Source organism: Symphalangus syndactylus, chromosome 22 (assembly GCF_028878055.3).
Source record: "Symphalangus syndactylus isolate Jambi chromosome 22, NHGRI_mSymSyn1-v2.1_pri, whole genome shotgun sequence".
Lineage (NCBI taxonomy): Eukaryota > Metazoa > Chordata > Mammalia > Primates > Hylobatidae > Symphalangus > Symphalangus syndactylus.
Window position 1 is genome coordinate 26765751 of NC_072444.2, and position 23776 is coordinate 26789526.

General features: G+C 42.2%; 1 protein-coding gene across 6 annotated transcripts in view; it reads right to left on the reverse strand.

Annotated features, from left to right (window-relative positions):
* The window catches only part of UBE4B (ubiquitination factor E4B), a 156099-nt gene that overhangs the window by 80553 nt on the left and 51770 nt on the right, over positions 1-23776 (reverse strand). For all 6 annotated transcript variants that reach the window (XM_055261863.2, XM_055261860.2, XM_055261857.2 and 3 more), the window contains exons 3-4: positions 6633-6768; positions 1072-1159 (exon numbers count right to left, since the gene is read on the reverse strand). In XM_055261863.2, the coding sequence (XP_055117838.1) occupies positions 1072-1159; positions 6633-6768 (224 nt within the window). The remainder of the gene's footprint in view (positions 1-1071; positions 1160-6632; positions 6769-23776) is intronic.

Here is a 23776-nt window from a genome sequence, read left to right on the forward strand (position 1 = left end):
TGCATGACCAATTTTCCTCCAGGAATTTTTCAAAAATGTAACATTTCTTATTACATACCACCACAGATAAAATAGCATATAAAAAAGAATTTTGTAAACATTAAAGAACTACACAAAATAAAGCACTGCACCACTAGGAGGCTACAGTGCAACTTCTTATTTTTTCCTTTTTTTGTTTGTCTTTTCTTTGTTTACAGTGCAACTTCTAATAATCATTAACATGTGTTGCTAAAGGATTCCTAATAATTTACTAAACAGAAAGTGATGTAATTATCTATATTAATACACACACACACACACACACACCCTAAATGCAGAGCACTAAGCTCAGGTGATATTCAAATATAAAAGCTTCATGTTTTCCAAAACCTTCCAGTTGCTACTAGATTCTACATATTCTTGCTTCAATTCCCAGTCATTTTCCTCAGAATACTGCTAAAGATGTGACGATCTACTTGCTTAAAAGCAAAAGACCAGGCCAGGCATGGTGGCTCACGCCTGTAATCCCACACTTTGGGAAGCCAAGGCAGGCGGATCACCAGGTCAGGAGATCGAGACCATCCTGGCTAACACGGTGAAAACCATCTCTACTAAAAATACAAAAAATTAGCTGGGCATGGTGGCAGGTGCCTGTAGTCCCAGCTACTTGGGAAGCTGGGGCAGGAGAATGGTGTGAACCTGGGAGATGGAGCTTGCAGTGAGCCGAGATCGCACCACTGCACTCCAGCCTGGGCAACAGAGCGAGACTCTGTCTCAAAAAAAAAAAAAGCAAAAGATCAACAGCAAGAATTCTAATTTGCTCTAAATTAGGTCCTATTACAACCTAAATTTACTGATAAAATCATGGCCCTGAACCAAAAACAGATGGATATTATCAGATCAAAGGACTGAGTTACACTTCCATAAATAAGGGTAATCTAGGTTATTCGTTTTTCCTCAAAAGAATAAAAATAATCACCTGCCTAGGACTTCCTGATTTCGGGTGGCCCCACTCTAACAGACTCTACAGATACAAGACATGAAATGTGTTTATTTCTATTACCTGTACCAAGGGCTTCATCGCTTACCAACCTTATCACTGAGGCTCCGCTTTTCTCTTCTATCATTTTCATCAACCTCCATGTTTTCAATTCCTGAATCCACATCCACCTGGGACATGCTTAAAGTACAAAAGACAAATAAGCCTTTTACCTTTTATAAACCCACACAATGTCACTGTAGCTGCTGGGTAAGAAAATGTTTTAAAATATCAGTTAAATCAATCAGGAAAGCAAAATGATAATGGTCCATCTTTTTTCTTATTAATTTTTAAGAGTTCTTCATAAATTAGGATCTAAACAATTTGTCTCTTATACATGTTGGAAATATTTTTCCTAAGTTGTCATCTGCTTGGGCTTAATTTTTAAAAGTATATCATTGGCCGAGTGCAGTGGCTCACGCCTGTAATCCCAGCACTTTGGGAGGCCAAGGCAGGTGGATCACCTGAGGTCGGGAGTTCGAGATCAGCCTGACCAACATGGAGAAACCCCACCTCTACTAAAAATACAAAATTAGCCAGGAGTGGTGGCGCATGCCTGTAATCCCAGCTACTCGGGAGGCTGATGCAGGAGAATCACTTGAACCCAGGATGCAGAGGTTGCAGTGAGCCGAGATCGCACCATTGCACTCCAGCCTGGGCAACAAGAGCGAAACTCCTTCTCAAATAAATAAATAAATAAAAGTATATCATTAAAGTAGTTTATCTATATATAGTATTTTAAAATGACATAAAATTCAACCAGGCCAGGTATGTTGGCATGAGCCTATGGTCCCAGCTACCTAGGAGGCTGAAGCTGGAGGATCACTTTAGCCCAGAAGTTTGAGGCCGTATGCACTATTACCGTGCCTGTGAATAACCACTGTATCCCAGCCTGGGCAGCATAGCAAGACTCTGGCTCTAAAAAAAATTAAATAAACATTTTTAAAAATTTAATTAAGAAAATAGGCCAGGCACGGTAGCTCACGCCTGTAATCCCAGCACTTTGGGAGGCTGAGGTGGGCGGATCACAAGGTCAGGAAATTGAGACCATCCTGGCTAACACGGTGAAACCCCGTCTCTACTAAAAAATACAAAAAATTAGCCAGGCGTGGTGGTGGGCACCTGTAGGCCCAGCTACTCGGGAGGCTAAGGCAGGAGAATGGCCTGAACCCAGGAGGCAGAGCTTGCAGTGAGCCGAGATCGCACCACTGCACTCCAGCCTGGGCAACAGAGCGAGACTCCGTCTCAAAAAAATAAAAAATAAAAATAAAAAATTTAATTAAGAAAACAAAAAACTCAACTGAAGTCTTATTACAAAAACTGGTTAAGTACATATCATTTACCCCCGATTAAACAATTGCCCTAGCACCATTTACTGGAAAGATCATCCTTTTTACATTAATATGAAATCTCCTATGTCACGTGTCCAATTTTCATTAATGAGTGGGTCTATTTCTGGAGACTCGTTACTGTCCTGTTAGACAATTTGTCTGCCCCTGGCCAATACCACTTTGTCTTAATTACTAAAACTTCACAAATCTTGATATCTGCTAGGTCAATGTCTCCACTTTATTCTTCTACTTTAAGAGGCCTTAGCTATCCTTGCCTCTTTCCTCTTCTGCACATACTTAGGAATCAGCCTGAGGAATTCCTTAAAAACCCTCCCGGGATTTTGACCAAAATTTTTTTCACTCTTAAAGATCAAATTGGGGAGAAGTAATATAATTATATTACTGAGTTTTTATTACTCTCCAAGTATTAAGATCTTCTTTAAGGTCTATCAATAAGCTTTAATAATTTTCTCTATAAAAATTTTATACTTCTTTTGCTAAATTTATTCCTAGGTACCATATGTTAATACTTTTTAATGAAACTGTGAATGGCACCTTTTTAAAAATTACATTTTCTAACTTTTTGTTGTTGGCAGACAGGAATGTAACTGATTTTAAATACACACTTCTTATAAGCAACTTATTTATTTATACATAGAAAGTTTACATGTAAATAACTTTTTTTTTTCAGACAGAGTCTTGCTCTGTCACCCAGGCTGTAGTGCAGTGGTGCAATCTCAGCTCACTGCAACCCCTGCCTCCCAGGTTCAAGCAATTCTCCTGCCTCAGCCTCCCGAATAACTGGGATTACAGGCATGCACCACCACATCCGGCTAATATTTTTGTATTTTTAGTGGAGATGGGGTTTTACCATGTTGGCTAGGCTTGTCTTGAACTCCTTACCTCAAGTGATCTGCCTGCTTTGGCCTCCCAAAAGTGCTGGGATTACAGGTGTGGGCACTGTGCCCAGCCAACATGTAAATAATTTATCTGCAAATTATTACTGTTGTTTCTTCCATTCCCAATCCTTACTTGTTTTACTGCACTGCTAAATACAAGAAGAAATAGCAGTCATCCTTGTTCTTATTGCTGATTTTACAGAAAATGATGCTAACTTCTCACCATTGAATAGGAGAGTTACTGTAGTTTTTTGGTAGATGCCCTTTATGTTAGAGTAAGACAGGCTATACTGTAGCAGCACATACACTCTGAAATCTTAGAAGCTTAACGCTGTAAGGATTTAGTTCTTGCTTACACAAAGTCTGATGAGAGTGAAGCATCCTTACTCCATCTTTAATCTATGCCATCTGCAATACACAGCCTCCAAGGTCACTGGAGCAAGAGAAGAGAGGGATGGAGGAGGAACATCGGCTCAACTGCCTTCATCTAAAAGTGACACATGTCACTCTAGTTCATAGTCTACTGGACAGAACTGGTCATTGGCCCCAGTCTAACTGTAAAAGAGAATGAGAAATTCTGGGGAGCATGTGGAATATTTGGTGAACTTTGTCTGTGCCACACTGGGAGTTTAAAGATACTCCTTTCTGTTCCTCATTTTCTTATTATCATGAATTAATGTGGAATTTTATCAGACTCTTGCAGCTATCAACATTATAAGGATTTTCTTTTTAACATACAATATGGTAGATGATATTTATAGATTTTCTAATATCAATGCATCCTTGCATTCCTAAAGTAAGCCTAAATTGATCATGATATACTATATTTATATTATATTGTATTATTTTAAAGCAAACTTAATTGAAATATAAGATGCCTGTAATTCCAGCACTTTGGGAGGCTGAGGTGGGTGGATCACCTGAGGTCAGGAGTTTGAGGCCAGCTTGGCCAATATGGTGAAACCCCAGCCAAAAATTCAAAAATTAGCCATGTGTGGTGGCCCATGTCTGTAATTCCAGCTACTCGGGAGGCTGAGGCAGGAGAATTGCTTGAACCCGGGAGGCAGAGGTTGTAGAGAGCCGAGATCGTGCCACGGCATTCCAGTATGGAAGACTGAGTGAGACTCCGTCTCCAAAAAAAATAAGGATAAATGCTTGAGGGAATGGACACCCAATTTTCCATGATGTGTTTATTTATTTATTACCTTTTTTGAGACAAAGTCTCACTCTGTTGCCCAAGCTGGAGTGCAGCGGTGCGATCTCAGCTCACCGCAACCTCCACCTTCCAGGTTCAAGCGACTCTCCTGCCTCAGCCTCCAAAGTAGCTGGGACTACAGGTACACGCCACCATGCCCCGCTAATTTTTGTATTTTTAGTAGATATGGGGTTTCAACATGTTGGCCAGGCTGGTCTCGAACTGCTGACCTCAAGTGAACACCTGCGTCGGCCTCCCAAAGTGCTGGGATTACAGGCGTAAGCCACTGCTCCTGGCCTGCTTTTTTTAAACAGTATCTTTCAAACCAGTAGAGAAAAAAATGTGGAATAAGAGTGAGCAGAAGGAAATCTCTCCAACTCTCTATTCTCCCTTTTTGATGTTTAGATATATCCTGGACCCCTGTTGTCTTTTTTTTCTTTTTTAAAGCTGAACATCTGCATTCACTACAATTTTAATGTTCTACCCAGAAATTTCAATCCTAGATACATTTCAGGAGAAACCAAGGACTCTGTCCTCTGTATCTCTAAATATCTTTTATATTTTTCATCTGCTTTGTTCTTCGTGGTACGTTCTGGGTAGTTTCTTCAGCTCTTTTGGTTTGTCAATTCTTTCTTCAGCTATGGCTAACCCCTATTTAACTCTTACAGCAAGTTCTCAATGTAAATTACCTTTTCATTTCTAGATATTCTATTTGGTTGTTATTATTATTATTATTATTTTTTTTTTTTTTTTGATGCAGTCTCACTCTGTCACCCAGGCTGGAAGGCAGTGGTGTGATCTCAGCTCACTGTAGCCTATGCCTCCCAGGTTCAAGTGATTCTCCTGCCTTAGCCTCCCAAGTAGCTGGGACTATAGGCATGCAACACCACACCCAGCTAATTTTTGTATTTTTAGTAGAGTTGGGGTTTCACGATGTTGGACAGGTTGGTCTTGAATTCCTGGCCTCAAGTGATCCATGTCTCTGTTTCCCAAAGTGCTGGGATTACAGGTGTGAGCCACCACGCCCAGCCCCTTATTCATATTTTTAATTCTCCTTTTTCTTTTTTTGAGATGGAGTTTCACTCTATCGGCCAGGCTGGAGTGCAGTGGCACAATCTTGATTCACCGCAACCTCCGCCTCTTGGGTTCAAGTGATTCTCTTGCCTCAGCCTCCCCAGTAGTTGAGATTACAGGCGCCTGCCACCAGGCCCAGCTAATTTTTTTATTTTTAGTAGAGACAGGGTTTCCAGGTTGGTCTTGAATTTCTGACCTCAAGTGATCCACCTGTCTCGGCCTCCCAAAGTGCTAGGATTACAGGCATGAGCCATCGAGCCCGGACTTAATTCCCCTTTTCATCTGTTTAGCCCACTGACACGAACTGAGGGCACTGCTTCAGGGGAGAGGAGCCAGGTCCAAGGAGTCTGACTTGCTCAATCATGAAAGGAATCAATACCTCAGCCACTCTTATCACCCATTTTTGGCGCATATGCAACACAGGAGGGCTCTTTCAAGATACCCTGATCCTTATGAAGCAAACAGGGTATTTGGCTTACCTGTCTGAAATATTCCAAACTTTTAAATTTCACTAATCAGTAGAAGTTTTAGGGAGAGGCATATGCTTGCCAACTTTATATTTACAAAATGAGAACAATAGTTTTTTTTTAACTGACTACACCATTATTTCATAAAAGACATTTAATACACAAGTATAGTGGGCCATGCACAGTGGCTCATGCCTATAATCCCAGTCCTTTGGGAGGCCGAGGCAGGAAGATCTCTTGAGGCCAGGAGTTTGAGACCAGCCTGGCCAACAAGTGAAACCCTGTCTCTACTAAAAATACAAAAATTAGCCAGGCATGGTGGCACACACCTGTAATCCCAGCTACTCAGGTGGCTGAGGCAGGAGAATCACTTGAACCTGGGAGGTGGAAGTTGCAGTGAGCCATGATCGCACCACTGCACTCCAGCCTGGGCGACAGAGTGAGACTCTGTTTCAACAACAACAAAAGTGTGAAGAACATTTCTGAATAATACAAAATCTTTAAATTTAATACATTTGACACTAATTTGCTAAGGACTGGCATGGGTCTCTAGCTGGCATTTCTGACTATGAACCAGAGACTAAAGTGAATTGGATCTTTCTCTTTCCCTAAATAAAAGAGCATATTAGAAAACTGGCTTCATTTTACCTTTTCTCACATGAGACACCATCAATATCCATGCTCTGGGAACGTGAGAGAGACTGAGATTGCGTTTCAAGGCTATTAGAGGGCGAGCTGCTGAGAGAACTGACTCCTTCACTGCTCTGGCTTCGATGGGCTACTCCTAAACAGAAAACACAGGAAGGATGAAGCCCCATGTGAAATAATGTTCAAGTTATTTGTAATAGTGACAGTAAACATGCACAATCTGCAGTCACACCATCATCACATTGCAGCAACCGAGGAATTTCTATCAGAAGATTATATAAAAAGCTGGAAACAATAATAAAATCATAGGAACATTACTAAGAAATAGTAAGTTATCAATATACTTCATATGAGGTCAGTAACAGAGCTACACCTAATGCCTAAAACTCACCCCTCATCACCTCTCTTGCACCAATTCAAACTATGGTCCACAAATACAAATTAACTTCCATGATAGTCCAGAAAAATCCTTGGAATGCACCCAAAAGAAGATATATTAATAAACTAGGCCGATGCAGTGGCTCATGCCTGGAATCCCAGCACTTTTGGAGGCCAAGGCAGGTGGACCACCTGAGGTTTGGAGTTCGAGATTGGCCTGGCCAACATGGTGAAACCTCATCTCTACTAAAAATACAAAAATTAGCTGGGCGCCTGTAATACCAGCTACTCAGGAAGCTGAGGCAGGAGAATCCTTTGAATCTGGGAGGAAGAGGTTGCAGTGAGCCAAGATCACACCACTGCACTCCAGCCTAGGCGACACAGTGAGACTCTATCTCAAAAACAACAAAAGGATATATTAATAAACCTATAGAAAAATGTGTGATAAAGCGAGTATAACAAAATGTTAATGAGGCTGGGTGTGGTGGCTCACACCTGTAATCTCACCATTTTGGGAAGTTGAGGCGGGTGAATCACAAGGTCAGGAGATCGAGACCATCCTGGCTAAAATGGTGAAACCCCGTCTCTACTAAAAATACAAAAAAATTAGCTGGGTGTGGTGGTGGGCGCCTGTAGTCCCAGCTACTCAGGAGGCTGAAGCAGGAGAATCACTTGAACCCGGGAGGCAGAGGTTGCAGTGAGCCAAGATCACGCCATTGCACTCCAGCCTGGGCAACAGAGCGAGACTCCGTCTGAAAAAAAAAAAAGTTAATAATAGAAACGAGATGGTGAGTATATGGGCGTTCCCTGCAAAATTCTCTCAACTTTACTGTATGTTCAACAGAGCGAGACTCCGTCTGAAAAAAAAAAAAGTTAATAATAGAAACGAGATGGTGAGTATATGGGCGTTCCCTGCAAAATTCTCTCAACTTTACTGTATGTTAGTGCAATCAAACTAGAACTCAGGATTAAGAAACTCACTCAAAACCGCTCAACTACATGGAAACTGAACAACCTGCTCCTGAATGACTACTGGGTACATAATGAAATGAAGGCAGAAATAAAGATGTTCTTTGAAACCAACGAGAACAAAGACACAACATACCAGAATCTCTGGGACACATTCAAAGCAGTGTGTAGAGGGAAATGTATAGCACTAAATGCCCACAAGAGAAAGCAGGAAAGACCCAAAATTGACACCCTAACATCACAATTAAAAGAACTAGAAAAGCAAGAGCAAACACATTCAAAAGCTAGCAGAAGGCTAGAAATAACTAAAATCAGAGCAGAACTGAAGGAAATAGAGACACAAAAAACCCTTCAAAAAATTAATGAATCCAAGAGGTGGTTTTTTGAAAAGATCAACAAAATTGATAGACTGCTAGCAAGACTAATGAAGAAGAAAAGAGAGAAGAATCAAATAGATTCAATAAAAAATGAAAAAGGGGTTATCACCACCGATCCCACAGAAATACAATCTACCATCAGAGAATACTACAAACACCTCTACGCAAATAAACTAGAAAATCTAGAAGAAATGGATAAATTCCTTGTCAAATACACCCTCCCAAGACTAAACCAGGAAGAAGTTGAATCTCTGAATAGACCAATAACAGGTTCTGAAATTGTGGCAATAATCAATAGCTTACCAACCAAAAAGAGTCTAGGACCTGATGGATTCACAGCCGAATTCTACCAGAGGTACAAGGAGGAACTGGTACCATTCCTTCTGAAACTATTCCAATCGATAGAAAAAGAGGGAATCCTCCCTAACACATTTTATGAGGCCAGCATCGTCCTGATACCAAAGCCTGGCAGAGACATAACCAAAAAAGAGAATTTCAGACCAATATCCTTGATGAACACTGATGCAAAAATCCTCAATAAAATACTGGCAAACCGAATCCAGCAGCACATCAAAAAGCTTATACACCATGATCAAGTGGGCTTCATCCGTGGGATGCAAGGCTGGTTCAACATACGCAAACCAATAAATGTAATCCAGCATAAAAACAGAACCAAAGACAAAAACCACATGATTATCTCAATAGATGCAGAAAAGGCCTTTGACAAAATTCAACAATGCTTCATGCTAAAAACTCTCAATAAATTAGGTATTGATGGGACGTATCTCGAAATAATAAGAGCTATCTATGACAAACCCACAGCCAATATCATACTGAATGGGCAAAAACTGGAAGCATTCCCTTTGAAAACTGGCACAAGACAGGGATGCCCTCTCTCACCACTCCTATTCAACATAGTGCTGGAAGTTCTGGCCAGGGCAATCAGGCAGGAGAAGGAAATAAAGGGTATTCAATTAGGAAAAGAGGAAGTCAAATTGTCCCTGTTTGCAGATGACATGATTGTATATCTAGAAAACCCCATTGTCTCAGCCCCAAATCTCCTTAAGCTGATTAGCAACTTCAGCAAAGTCTCAGGATACAAAATCAATGTACAAAAATCACAAGCATTCTTGTACACCAATCACAGACAAACAGAGAGCCAAATCATGAGTGAACTCCCATTCACAATCGCTTCAAAGAGAATAAAATATCTAGGAATCCAACTTACAAGGGATGTGAAGGACCTCTTCAAGGAGACCACTGCTCAATGAAATAAAAGAGGATACAAACAAATGGAAGAACATTCCATGCTCATGGGTTGGAAGAGTCAGTATCGTGAAAATGGCCATACTGCCCAAGGTAATTTATAGATTCAATGCCATCCCCATCAAGCTACCAATGACCTTCTTCACAGAATTGGAAAAAACTACTTTAAAGTTCATATGGAACCAAAAAAGAGCCCGCATCGCCAAGTCAATCCTAAGCCAAAAGAACAAAGCTGGAGGCATCACACTACCTGACTTCAAACTATACTACAAGGCTACAGTAACCAAAACAGCATGGTACTGGTACCACAACAGACACATAGATCAATGGAACAGAACAGAGCCCTCAGAAATAATGCTGCATATCTACAACTATCTGATCTTTGACAAACCTGACAAAAACAAGCAATGGGGAAAGGATTCCCTATTTAATAAATGGTGCTGGGAAAACTGGCTAGCCATATGTAGAAAGCTGAAACTGGATCCCTTCCTTACCACTTACACAAAAATTAATTCAAGATGGATTAAAGACTTACATGTTAGACCTAAAACCATAAAAACCCTAGAAGAAAGCCTAGGCAATACCATTCAGGACATAGGCGTGGGCAAGGACTTCATGTCTAAAACACCAAAAGCAATGGCAACAAAAGCCAAAATGGACAAATGGGATCTAATTAAACTAAAGGGCTTCTGCACAGCAAAAGAAACTACCATCAGAGTGAACAGGCAACCTACAGAATGGGAGAAAATTTTTGTAACCTACTCATCTGACAAAGGGCTAATATCCAGAATGTACAACGAACTCAAACAAATTTACAAGAAAAAAACAAACAACCCCGTCAAAAAGTGGGCGAAAGACATGAACAGACACTTCTCAAAAGAAGACATTTATGCAGCCACAAACACATGAAAAAATGCTCATCATCACTGGCCATCAGAGAAATGCAAATCAAAACCACAATGAGATACCATCTCACACCAGTTAGAATGGCGATCATTAAAAAGTCAGGAAACAACAGGTGCTGGAGAGGATGTGGAGAAATAGGAACACTTTTACACTGTTGGTGGGACTGTAAACTAGTTCAACCATTGTGGAAGTCAGTGTGGCGATTCCTCAGGGATCTAGAACTAGAAGTACCATTTGACCCAGCCATCCCATTACTGGGTATATACCCAAAGGACTATAAATCATGCTGCTATAAAGACACATGCACACGTATGTTTGCTGCGGCACTATTCACAATAGCAAAGACTTGAAACCAACCCAAATGTCCAACAACGATAGACTGGATTAAGAAAATGTGGCACATATACACCATGGAATACTATGCAGCCATAAAAAATGATGAGTTCATGTCCTTTGTAGGGACATGGATGAAACTGGAAAACATCATTCTCAGTAAACTATCACAAGGACAAAAAACCAAACACCGCATGTTCTCACTCATAGGTGGGAATTGAACAATGAGAACTCATGGACACAGGAAGGGGAACATCACACTCCGGGGACGGTTGTGGGTTGGGGGGAGGGGGAAGGGACAGCATTAGGAGATATACCTAATGCTAAATGACGAGTTAATGGGTGCAGCAAACCAACACGGCACATGGATACATATGTAACAAACCTGCACATTGTGCACATGTACCCTAAAACCTGAAGTATAATAAAAAATAAAAAAAAACTTTACTGTATGTTTACAATTTTTATAATAAAATGTTGAAAAAAAATACAAGTGGACTCAACAATGTCCTTTGATATAGATTGATCCATTTATTGATTGAGCACCTTAGTGGAAATTAAAAACCTCACACTTTGTTGCCCTCACAGAGCTGACAGTACAGTGAAACTGTAGTCACTAGTACAGGGACAGATGATTTCTCACAGCAATTTCCTATCAATGTCTTTAAAATCATGTTTTACATTGAAATTTTAAAAATTACTTTAACTCTATATCTTCCTATGAAAAAAGAAGAATGTTTACCCAGGCATTTGCAAATACTTTAAAATATATATACCTATGGTGCTGAAAAGGAAAATGACACGTTTAAAAAAACCATTGGCTGGGCACGATGGCTCACTCCTGTAATCCCAGCACTCTAGGGGGCCGAGGAAGGCGGATCATTTGAGGTCAGGAGTTCGAGACCAGCGTGGCCAATGTGGTGAAACCCTGTTTCTACTTAAAATACAAAAATTATCTGGGCGTGGTGGTGCACTCCTATAATCCCAGCTACTTGGGAGGCTCAGGCAGGAGAATCACATTAACTTGGGAGGCAGAGGTTGCAGTGAGCCAAGATCGCCCCACTGTACTGCAGCCTGGGTGACAGAGCAAGACTCCGTCTCAAAAAAAAAAAGGTATGAAAAAAGAAAACAGAGAAACTTGAGTTACCCATTGTAGTGAAAACAATTACTGAATAAATACAATTTTAACCCTTCCAGCATTCTATGAAAGTAAACTTGCCACCTTTTAATGCTTCTCTTCACTGAAGAATATTACAAAACATTTATCCATTCCTGAAAGCAGTTCTTCACATGTACTAATTTATTAAAACTTCTGCAGGACTTATGAAGGAAATAAGAAACTAAATTTTCTCTCTTCCTAAGACTCAAGTAAAATACACAAGGCATCTACTGTAGTGAGAATTCTGAAACAAGTTCACAGAATACAGTAAAACTTTTGATTCATTAATTTCAGGAAATATAACCCAAAGTAAGCCCTGAAAAAATACTTGTTGAAGGAATAAATAATATAGCATCACAAGGTTCTTAGGAGAATATTATTTTACCTATCACAATTAAAGGCCAAGTAACTTTTTAGTTAAAATTAATCAATAATAAACTTCAATGATCATTATGGTAGCAGATAAGCACGCTTTAAAATTTCTACCCTACAAAACAAGTTATAAAATTAAAAACACAATTACAAATTGTTTTAAAAACTGTATCTGTAGCATAGTATAGTACGTGTACAATAATACTGTAGTAATATAGCTCCAGTGTATATCACATAGTGTAACATACTACATTTGTAATATTTTTATAAGGCATCAAAGAGATCATCTGAATTCATTTTTTCCTGCATCTTCCACATGATCTTCACATTTCGGATCAAGTGGGGCAATTCTGCAACAATTTATTATGTATACAAGTGCTCCTCAATCTCTAAACACCAGGGGACTCCATTCCTTCTTTTCTTTTCTTTCTTTCTTTTTTTTTTTTTGAGATAGAGTTTCACTCTTATTGCCCAGGCTGGGGTGCAATGGCACGATCTTGGCTCAAAGCAACTTCCGCCTCCCAGGTTCAAGCAACTCTCTTGCCTCAGCCTCCCGAGTAGCTGGGATTACAGGCATGCGCCACCAGGCCCAGCTAATTTTTGTACTTTTAGTAGAGATGGGGTTTAACCATGTTTGTCAGGCTGGTCTTGAACTCCTGACCTCAGGTGATTCACCTGCCTCAGCCTCCCAAAGTGTTAGGATTACAGGCGTAAGCCACGGTGCCCAGCCTCTTTATTTTCTTTTAAGAGATGGGTCTCAGCCAGGCGCAGTGGCTCATGCCTGTAATCCCAGCACTTTGGGAGCTGAGGCGGGCAGATCATGAGGTCAGGAGTTCGAGACCAGCCTGGCCAATATGGTGAAACTCTGTCTCTACTAAAAATACAAACATTAGCTGGGCATGGTGGCATGCACCTGTAGTCCCAGCTACTTGGGAATCTGAGGCAGAAGAATCGCTTGAACCTGGGAGGCGGAGGTTGCAGTGAGCCAAGATCGTGCCACTGCACTCCAGCCTGGGTGACAGAGCAAGATTCTGTCTCAAAAACAAAACAAAACAAAAGAGATGGGTCTCACTATGTTGCCCAGGGCTGGAGTGCAGGGGTGTGATCCTAGTGCACTGTAGCCTCAACCTTCTGGGCTCAAGGGATCCTCCTGCCTCAGCCTCTGAGTAGCTGAAACAAAGAGCATATGCCACCATAACCCATTTCTCTCCTTTCTTAAATTTAAAATACTGATGGTCAGTCATGCCTCACATCTGTAATCCCAGCACTTTTGAGGAGTCAAGGAGAGAGGATCACTTGAGGCCAGGAGTTTGAGACCAGCCTGGGCAACACAGAGACCCTGTCTCTACAAAATACTTAAAAAATTAGTCAGGTAGTCCGGGCGCAGTGGCTCACATCTGTAATCTCAGCACTTTGAGAGGCCAAGACGGGTGGATCACTTGAGGTCAGGAGTTCGAGACCAGCCTGACCAACACAGTGAAACCCTGTTTCTACTAAAATACAAAAATTAGCCTGGCGCAGAGGCGGGAGCCTGTAATCCCAGCTACTAGGGAGGCTGAGTCAGAAGAATCGTTTGAACCCAGGTGGTGGAAGTTGCAGTGGGCCAAGATCGCACCACTGCACCGCGGCCTGGGTGACAGAGCAATACTCCATCTTAAAAAAAAAAAAAAAAAATTAGGCAGGGTGGCATGCACCTGTAATCTTAGCTACTTGAGAGGGTGAGGTGGATGGATTGCTTGAGCCCAGGAATCAGAAGCTGCAGTGGGCTATAATTATACCACTGCACTCCAGCACAAGCAACAGATGGGTCTTTTTTAAGACCCTGTGTCAAAAAAAAAAGCACACACACAAAAACCTGATGGTGTCTTTGATTTTATTTAGAAATCAATGTGAATTAAATATTGCGACTAAAAACACATCAAATCAATAGTACAAAATATCACTCTGTTTTCAAACCTCACACACTCTCTTGTCTTCATGCCCTCTCCCACCCCAAACTTGGTCAGGAAGCCAAGTCTCAAGGAATATGGGTTTTTTTTCCTTCATCTTCACAAAGCCAGATATTAAAGAATTAAAAAGCGAACATAATCTGCTGTAACCCTCTTTTAGAAGATGAATAAACTCCCCACATATCAACTACAGAACAAATCTTCCACAAGTGCGGTGTGTAACACAGAACGGAGAAAGCTATGTCTGCTTCAGGAAACAGGAATTACCAACCTTCCAGGCGGCAGTATCCAACTTCTGTAACTGAGAAGAGTTTGCTAAAGGAAATTACGCATTCTATGTGGGAAGATCAGAACATCAAAGGACATAAAAATTTCATGTCTGTAAGACTTTCTCCTAGTATTGTAATATTTCCTGAATGATGTTGCCTTTCAAGTACAAACTAGACCAAATATCTACCTTTAACTTGTAATACTAGGCCTGTTCCAGTATTACATACACACACAAACACACAAATGCACAGGCTTCTAAATTCCACCATAAAAAGCGCACAGAATTGTCAAAAGGGTCCTTGAAACCTCAATAAAAGGTCAAGTGTGGTGGCTCACACCTGTTCGTCCAACAGATTGGGCGGTCGAGGCAAGAGGCTTGATCAAGACCAGCTTAAACAACATAGTGAGACACGATCTCTACAAAATATTTTTTAAAAAACTAAAACGCCTCAATAAATCTGTTTTGTTGGGGGCATTGGTCTTAAAGGTAATGGCCAACCATCTTCCCTCCTCTTTTACAGATAAGAATATCTAGGTCTACAGAGTCTAAAAACTTCCCTTAGGACCTTTTGGCCAGTTAGAAACAGAGCAAAGAGTAAAACACAGATCTCAGCCAGGCATGGTGGCTCACGCCTATAATCCCAGAACTTTTGGAGGCCAAAGTGGAGCAGATTGCTTCAGTCCAGGAATTCAAGGCCAGCCTGTGCGACACAGGGAGACCCCGTCTCTATGAAAAATACAAAAATGAGCCAAGCGTGATGGTGTGTGCCCGTAGTCTCACCTACTCAGGAGGCTGAGGGGGGAGGGTCACCTGAGCCCAGGAGGCTGAGGCTGCAGTGAGCCACAATGGCACCACTGCACTTCGGCCTGGGCGACAAAGTGAAACCCTGACTGAAAAAAAAAACAAAACACACAGGCTGCCTGATTCCTAGTATAATGCTGTAATTCCTTTACCCCAGACTGCTGAAGAGTCCTTTGGATCAAAGATTTTAAAACAAAGTTACATGTTTTATACACTCAAAAATTACAAAAGCAACCAGGCGTGGTGGCTCATGCCTGTAATCCCAGCACTTTGGGAGGCTGAGGTGGGCGGATCAAGGAGTTCGAGACCAGCCTGGCCACCATGGTGAAACCCTGTCTCTACTAAAAACACACAAAAAAATTAGCCAGACATGCTGGTGCACGCCTGTAATCCCAGCTACTCGAGAGGCTGAGGCAGGAGAATTGCTTGAACCTTGGAGGCAGAGGTTGCAGTGAGCCGAGATTGAGCCACTGCACTCCAGGATGGAAGACAGAGTGAGACTCTGTCTCCAAAAAAAAAAAAAAAAAATTACAAAAGTAAAACTTAAAAATAATTAGGTTTATAAAAGGAGTCATTCATTCTATTAATCAAAATCCTAAAGCTTATTTATATAGATCTTGACCATGAATTAAGCGAAAGCGTAATATTCATGGAAAATACAAAGTATACTTGCACTTTATTTGGCCAACACCAAGTCTCACCCCTGAAAACTTTTTTTTTTTTTTCAGAGACATGGTCTCAGTGATACCTGGGCTGCGGTACAGCGGCAAGATGATAGTTCAAGGCAGCCTGGAACCTGGGCTCAAATGATCCTCCTGCCTCAGTCTTCTGCCTCAATGCTGATTATAATAAACATACTCTATTTCATAGAGCAGACTGACATTTTGTTAGCAGTTAATTTCCTGATAAAAACATTTTGTTCTTGGCTGAGCACGGTGGCTCATGCCTGTAGTCCCAGCACTTTGGGAGGCCAAGGTGGGAGGATTACGAGGTCAAGAGATCGAGACCATCCTGGCCAACGTGGTGAAACCCTGTCTCTACTAAAAATACAAAAATTAGCTGGGTGCGGTGGCCCATGCCTGTAGTTTCAGCTACTCGGGAGGCTGAGGCAGGAGAATCACTGGAACCCGGGAGGCAGAGGTTGCAGTGAGCCAAGATCGCACCACTGCACTCCCGCCTGGGCCATAGAGTGAGATTTCATCACAAAAAATGAAAACGTTTTGTTCTTGTGACTAAACAAAAATAAAGTCGGCTGGGTGTGGTAGCTCACGCCTGTAATCCCAACACTTTAAGAGTTCAAGGTGGGAGGATCGCTTGAGCCCAGGAGGTTAAGACCAACCTGGGCAAAATAGAGAGACCCCGTCTCTACAAATAATAAAAAAATTAGTTGGGCATGGTGGTGCAAGCCTGTGGTCCGAGCTACTCAGGAGGCTGAGGTAGGAGGATCACTTGAGCCCAGAGGTCAAGCTTGCAGTGAGCCATGATTGCATCACTGTCCCCCAGCCTGGGTGACAGAGGGAGAATCTGTCTCAAAAATAATAATAAAATAATAAAATAACGGTCAGGCGTGGTGGCTCACAACTGTAATCCCAACACTTTGGGAGGACAAGGCAGGTGGATCAGCTGAGGAGTTCAAGACCAACCTGGCCAACATGGTGAAACCCCATCTCTACTAAAAATACAAAAATTAGCCAGGCATGGTGGCGGGCACCTGTAATCCCAGCTACTCAGGAGGCTGAGGCTGGAGAATTGCTTGAACTTGGGAGGCGGAAGTTGCAGTGACATTGCGCCACTGCATGCCAGCCTGGGCAACAGAGAGAGATTCGTCTCAAAAAAATAAAATAAAATAAATTTAAAAAACAAATAAATAAAATGACATTTCAAGTCTGTGAAGAACAACAATGGTATCTTAAATACTGGGATAAGAAAACCAACAGCCCGAATTAGAAAATCACTTTGATCTTCATATTTACAAGATAGAATATTCCTCTCCTTAGTGTCAAAAGGCAGAATCATGCACAGAATCATACACTGGAGTCAGTAGACCAGGACTGCTCCTTGGAGAACTGGCTGATTTCTAGGGCTGGGGCAGGAAAAATCCAAGATAAGTCTAGAGCATCATATGGTGCTAGAAAGACAGTGCTCAAAAAAATAAAAGAAGAGGCATGTCAAATGGACCAAGGATGCAACTTGAAAGAGCTCCCATGGTCAAAGCTGGAATAATTCCTGTAAAATAAGTAATGTTGCTACTGAAATCATAACCCAAAGTATAAAATAAATGTGTGTGAGTTCATACTGATCTAAGAGATTAAATACGTAACACAGAAGGGATAAGTTTTCCTTATAGAATTCCAGATTACATATGTACTTCCCCACTCCAGTAGGTGAAGTTTAATTCCCACCCCTTAAGTGTGGCATAGACTTAGGAACTCGATACCAAAGAACTGAATATGGAAAGGGAAAAATACTAACTTTAAGTGGAGAAACATGGCCAGCACTAACTCAAGCATGTGATGATGTTTAACAGCACCAGGGACATCATGTGGATATTACATACCCCTGATATGATGTGATGGGAAGGGCACTTCACCTATGTGACATAATCTTCCCCAAAACCCACAACCCCAGTCTTATCATGAGGAAAACACCAGACAAAGCCAAATTAAGGGACATTCTACAAAGTAATGACTAGTATTCTTCAAAACTGTGAAGATCATGAAAACAGAACGGAGATAGGGTTGTAGACCAATGGAGACTACGGAGACTCATGTTTAGTTTAGTTAAAATCATATCCAGGCTAATTCCTTAGTTTTGACAAATGAACCAGATATTAACATTAGGGGAGACTGGATGAAGGGTACACAGGAATCCTGTATACTACCTTCATAACTTTTCTATACATTGAAAGTTAGTCCAAAATAAATGTTTATTTTACAAAGAAACTAGGACTGGACCCCGGTTCCATCATATCTAGTTTTATAATCTTAAGCAAGTCTTCCTACTCAATATTTTTACCTATGCTCTGGTAATACTGGCTTCTGTGCAGCCTACTTCATAGTTCTACTTTGAGGAGCCAATGAAAAAAACCAATGTGAACATGTTTACAAGTTCTATAGATACACCTGTATGCGTCAGACAAGAACAGAATGAGAAATCAGGGCAAACTCCAGTGTAAAGAACAGACTTGCCTTGTTACCACAACATCTGCTCTGGTCTTGTCCACTTTTTTTTTTGAGACGAAGTCTCGCTGTCGCCCAGGCTGGAGTGCAGTGGCACGATTTCAGCTCACTGCAGGCTCCGTCCCCCGGGGTTCACACCATTCTCCTGCCTCAGTCTCCCAAGTAGCTGGGACTACAGGTGCCCGCCACCTCGCCTGGCTAATTTTTTGTATTTTTAGTAGAGACGGGGTTTCACCGTGTTAGCCAGGATGGTCTTGATCTCCTGACCTCGTGATCCGCCTGCCTCGGCCTCCCAAAGTGCTGGTATTACAGGCATGAGCCACCGCGCCTGGCCCTGGTCTTGTCCACTTTTAGCATATCTAAGTACTAAAAAAGAGAGGGGGAGGCCAGGCGTGGTGGCTCAAGCCTGTAATCCCAGCACTTTGGGAGGCCGAGGCAGGAGGATCACTTGAGATCAGGAGTTTGACACCAGCCTGGCCAACATGGTGAAACCCTGTGTCTACTAAAAATACAAAAATTAGCTGGGCGTGGTGGCACATGCCTATAGTCCCAGCTACTCGGGAGGCTGAGGCACGAGAACTGCTTGAACCTGGGAGGCAGAGGCTGCAGTGAGATCATGCCACTGCACTCCATCCTAGGCGATAGAGTGAGACATCATCTCAAAAACAGAGAAAAGAGAGAGGGAACCTTATCCCACCACTGTTGAATGACTTTTCCCTCTCAATCTATCATTTCAAATAATCACACAAGTGTAATTCCTATGGATCCACTGACGCTTCTATATTGACATTACTTGTTAAAAACAACTCACAATGAACAAACAAATGTAAATTATAATCCACCTAACTCTTGTAGCTAAAAAGGATATATACATATAACTGGATTTTGAGTCCCCCATACCTCATTTATCTCTACATCCAAGGTCACTTCCTCTCCCCTGTACTCCTCCCTGATAACTAAGAATACATTTCACAGTGCATATTTAACAGTCACTGAACACTTTGGAAGGCCAAGGCGGGTGGATCACCTGAGGTCAGGAGTTCAAGACAAGCCTGACCAACATGGCGAAACCCTGTCTCTGCTAAAAAATACAAAAAATTGGCCAGGCGCGGTGGCTCACGCCTGTAATCCCAGCACTTTGGGAGGCCGAGGTAGACAGATCACGAGGTCAGGAGATTGAGACCATCCTGGCTAACATGGTGAAACCGCGTCTCTACTAAAAATACAAAAAATTAGCCAGGCGCCTGTAGTCCCAGCTACTTGGGAGGCTGAGGCAGGAGAATGGTGTGAACCTGGGAGGTGGAGCTTGCAGTAAGCGGAGATTGTGCCACTGCACTCCAGCCTGGGGGACAGAGCGAGACTCCATCTCAAAAAAGAAATAAAAAATAAAAAATAAAATAAATTAGCTGGGCGTGGTGGAGGGTGCCTGCAATCCCAGCTATTCAGGAGGCTGAGGCAGGAGAATTGCTTGAATCCGGGAGGCAGACGTTGCAGTGAGGCAAAATCACACCACTGTACTCCAGCCTGGGGAACAGGGCGAGACTCTGTCTCAAAGAAAAAAAAAAAAGTCACTGAATACAGGAGGGCTTTGAGGATATTTTTTTTTTTTTTTTTTTTTTTTTTTTTTGAGACAGAGTCTCGCTCTGTCGCCCGGGCTGGAGTGCAGTGGCGCAATCTCGGCTCACTGCAAGCTCCGCCTCCCGGGTTCACGCCATTCTCCTGCCGCAGCCTCTCCGAGTAGCTGGGACTACAGGCGCCCGCCACCGCGCCCGGCTAATTTTTTGTATTTTTTAGTAGAGACGGGGTTTCACCGTGGTCTCGATCTCCTGACCTCGTGATCCGCCCGCCTCGGCCTCCCAAAGTGCTGGGATTACAAGCGTGAGCCACCGCGCCCGGCCTTTGAGGATATTTTCTAAATTTATGGTGGCCCCATCAAATGGATGCTGTTAGTGAACTCTGTACTTGTTCTTAGTACCTAAGTTTCTCTATAAAATGATAGAACTGATGTTAAAAAAAAAAACCTCTAACCCTTTACAGTTCCATTAAAATTATAAATTATGTGTCATTTTTTGAAAACCATGCTGCATAGTTTACAATAACAAATCTAAATACTCCATTATGCATCCCCTGTCAAAACAGTGACGAATTTTATAGAGAAACTGAACCACACAACCTTGGCTGGTGAACATTTTCTGACCCTTCACAAAGGCTTTCCCCTCAGGTCAGGGTTAAACTAGTCTCTTTCATCTACCACATTCAGGGAGCCTCAGGAAGATGTGTCACTTGATTAAACAGAACCGCCTGAAGTCAAGAGGCCTGAGGCCACGAGGTAACATGTTATTTTCATTCTTTAGGATCACAATATTTCCTGTCAGTAGGAGAAGGAGAAGGGAACGAAGGAGTTTTGCTTCACTAAGGATAGGGGATGGGTATGGTGACAGGCCAGGGTGTGGCTCTCAGTCCACTTCAGGGGACGAATCCTGCCAAACCTGACCAATGTCCACTTGCTGGAGACTGGCTAGGGCTTAATGTTAAGGGTCTCCAGGTATGAACATTCAACTCTAGGTGTTAAAGGTGACAAATTCTTCTGAATCCAAAGATTTCAAAATCTTAACTTTTTCTTAAACTTACTTCCCTTGGATTCCAACTGGAAACTGGAGAGAGGCCAGGTACAGTGGCTCATGCCTGTAATCCTAACACTTTGGGAGGCCGAGGCAGGGGGATTGCTAGGCCCCAGGAGTCTGAGACCAGCATCACCAACATGGTGAAACCCTGTCTCTACTAAAAATACAAAAAAAATTAGCCAGGAATGGTGGCGGGCGCTTGTAATCCCAGCTACTCGGGAGGCTGAGGCAGTAGAATTGCTTGAACCTGGGAGGTGGAGGCTACAGTGAGCCAAGATTGCGCCACTGCACTCCAGCCTGGGCGACTGAGCAAGACGACATCTCAAGAAAAAAAAAAAAAAAAAAAAAAGAAAAAAAGGAAAACTAAAGAGAGATGGCGAAGAAAACTCCCAGTGTGGTCCCAAATCAATGCAGTCAACCCTACTACTTCCTGGATACCTACTATGAGCTCAACAGATAAAAGATAAACACAAGGTAGTTTTTTTTTCAGAGCTTTCAATCTAGTTTGGAAGACAAGACAAATGCACCCAAAACTAAGAGTGGTTTGTGTGGCACAATCTCTACTGGTTACAGGCCTTTTGGGGTGAATATGTTGACTGGGACAGCAACAGAGAACATGCTCTGAAAATCAAGATAGTGAATCACATGAAGAGGGTGGAACATGATGATAGAGCACCTTGCAAGCCCTCGGATTAGATTATAATTGGAAATAAAGAGACGAGGAAGGCTTTCAAGCAGGTGAGTGACATGTATTATCTCTCCTACTAAGCGATAAGATCCTTAAGGGACAGAAACACATGGTATAGAAACCACTCTCACACACAGTATTTGCCCCTGTGCCTTTGCTAGGCTTGGGCACATGACAAAGGCCATGCAGTACCGTGGCACAGTTCACATCCCACTGTGTGGGGAGAGTGCTAGTGGGCAGTTTGGAGTCAGAAGCAGCAGCTGGTAAAACTACAAGCACAGCAGAGGTTGCAGGCCCAGGTTAGCAAAAATGGGGCAGGGGGTGGGGGCTGCAGATAGGGAAAAGGGCAAGAATCAACTCCAAGTCAAAACAGGAAGTGTATTGATTCCCAGCACTGCACACTTCTCAAGAACAAGATATCATCAGCACTTTAACCAGATTCACAAAGTAATTAGTATGACCCTAGGAATAATGCTGTAAGATAAAGCCCAGAACTAATAAAACATACCCCTTTGGTGGCCTGAAGGCCACTCCAATTCGAGGAAGTACCCATGCCAGCATAGGACACACCTGTTCCAACTCAGAATTAAAATGTATAAGCAAAAAGCAAAGGATTTCAACCTCGTCTAGGAGCCTCCAGAACTCAGTAGCCTTTTAGGGGTCCTGCTGCAGCCCTCAGGCCTTGGGGATTCTGTCTGAACCTCTACCTCTAGCCAGCTGCTTAACCACCCTCGAATTCTCTTTCTCCCAAGCTCTGGACCAAGTAGAAGAGAAAAAAAAAAAAAAGGATTTTAATATAGCAATCAATGAAAGGACCAAAGTTAGAATTTCATTGTCATTGTGGATAGCATTCTTAGCCAAAGACAACTTACCATAAAAGAATGGCTTTGATCTTGTTGACATTCCTACAGAAGTACTAATAAGCAATCATAATGTTCATTAAAGACTCAAAATTGGAGAAGGAAAATCAGGGGAAATTGAAGATGACTGCTCCAGCCCTGCCTTGCATCAATCATTTGCAAGTCCATTCTTACCCCAGGACCTTTGCATCTGTTTTTCTTCTGTCTGCAAAGATTGCCCCACAGATATCCACTTGGTTTGCTTACTCATTTCATTCAGGCCTCTGCTAAAAATGTCACATTCTTCTAGAACCAGAAATACCATTTGACCCAGCAATCCCATTACTGGGTATATACCCAAAGGAATATAAATCCTTCTACCAAAAAGACACATGTACACGTGTGTTTATTGTAGCACTATTTACAATAGCAAAGACATGGAACCAACCCAAATGCCCATCGATGATAGACTAAAAAAAGTGTGGTACATATACACCATGCAATACTATGCAGCCATAAAAAAGAATGAGATCATGTCCTTTGCAGGGACATGGATGAAGGTGGAAGCCACCATCCTCAGTAAACTAACACAGAATCAGAAAACCAAACACTGCATGTTCTCACTCATAAGTGGGAGTTGAACAATGAGAACACAGGGACACAGGGAGGGGAGCAACACACTGGGGCCTAATAGGCGGAGGGTGGGGTCAAGGGGAGGGAGAGCATTAGGACAAATACTGAATGCATGAGAGGCTTAAAACCTAGATGGCGGGTTGATAGGTGCAGCAAACCACCATGGCATGTGTGTACCTATGTAACAAGCCTGCACGTTCTGCACGTGTCCCAGACCTTAAAGTTAAAAAAAAAAAAAAAAAAGTCGCCTTCTTAATAGGACCTACAGTGATTATGTACACACACCCAGTGGTACTTATGCCAACATACTGCTCTCTTTTCCTCTATAATTATCATCATCTGAAAGATTTTATGGTTTTGTTTATTTTTGTTTTTTGAGACAGAGTCTCACTCTGCTGTC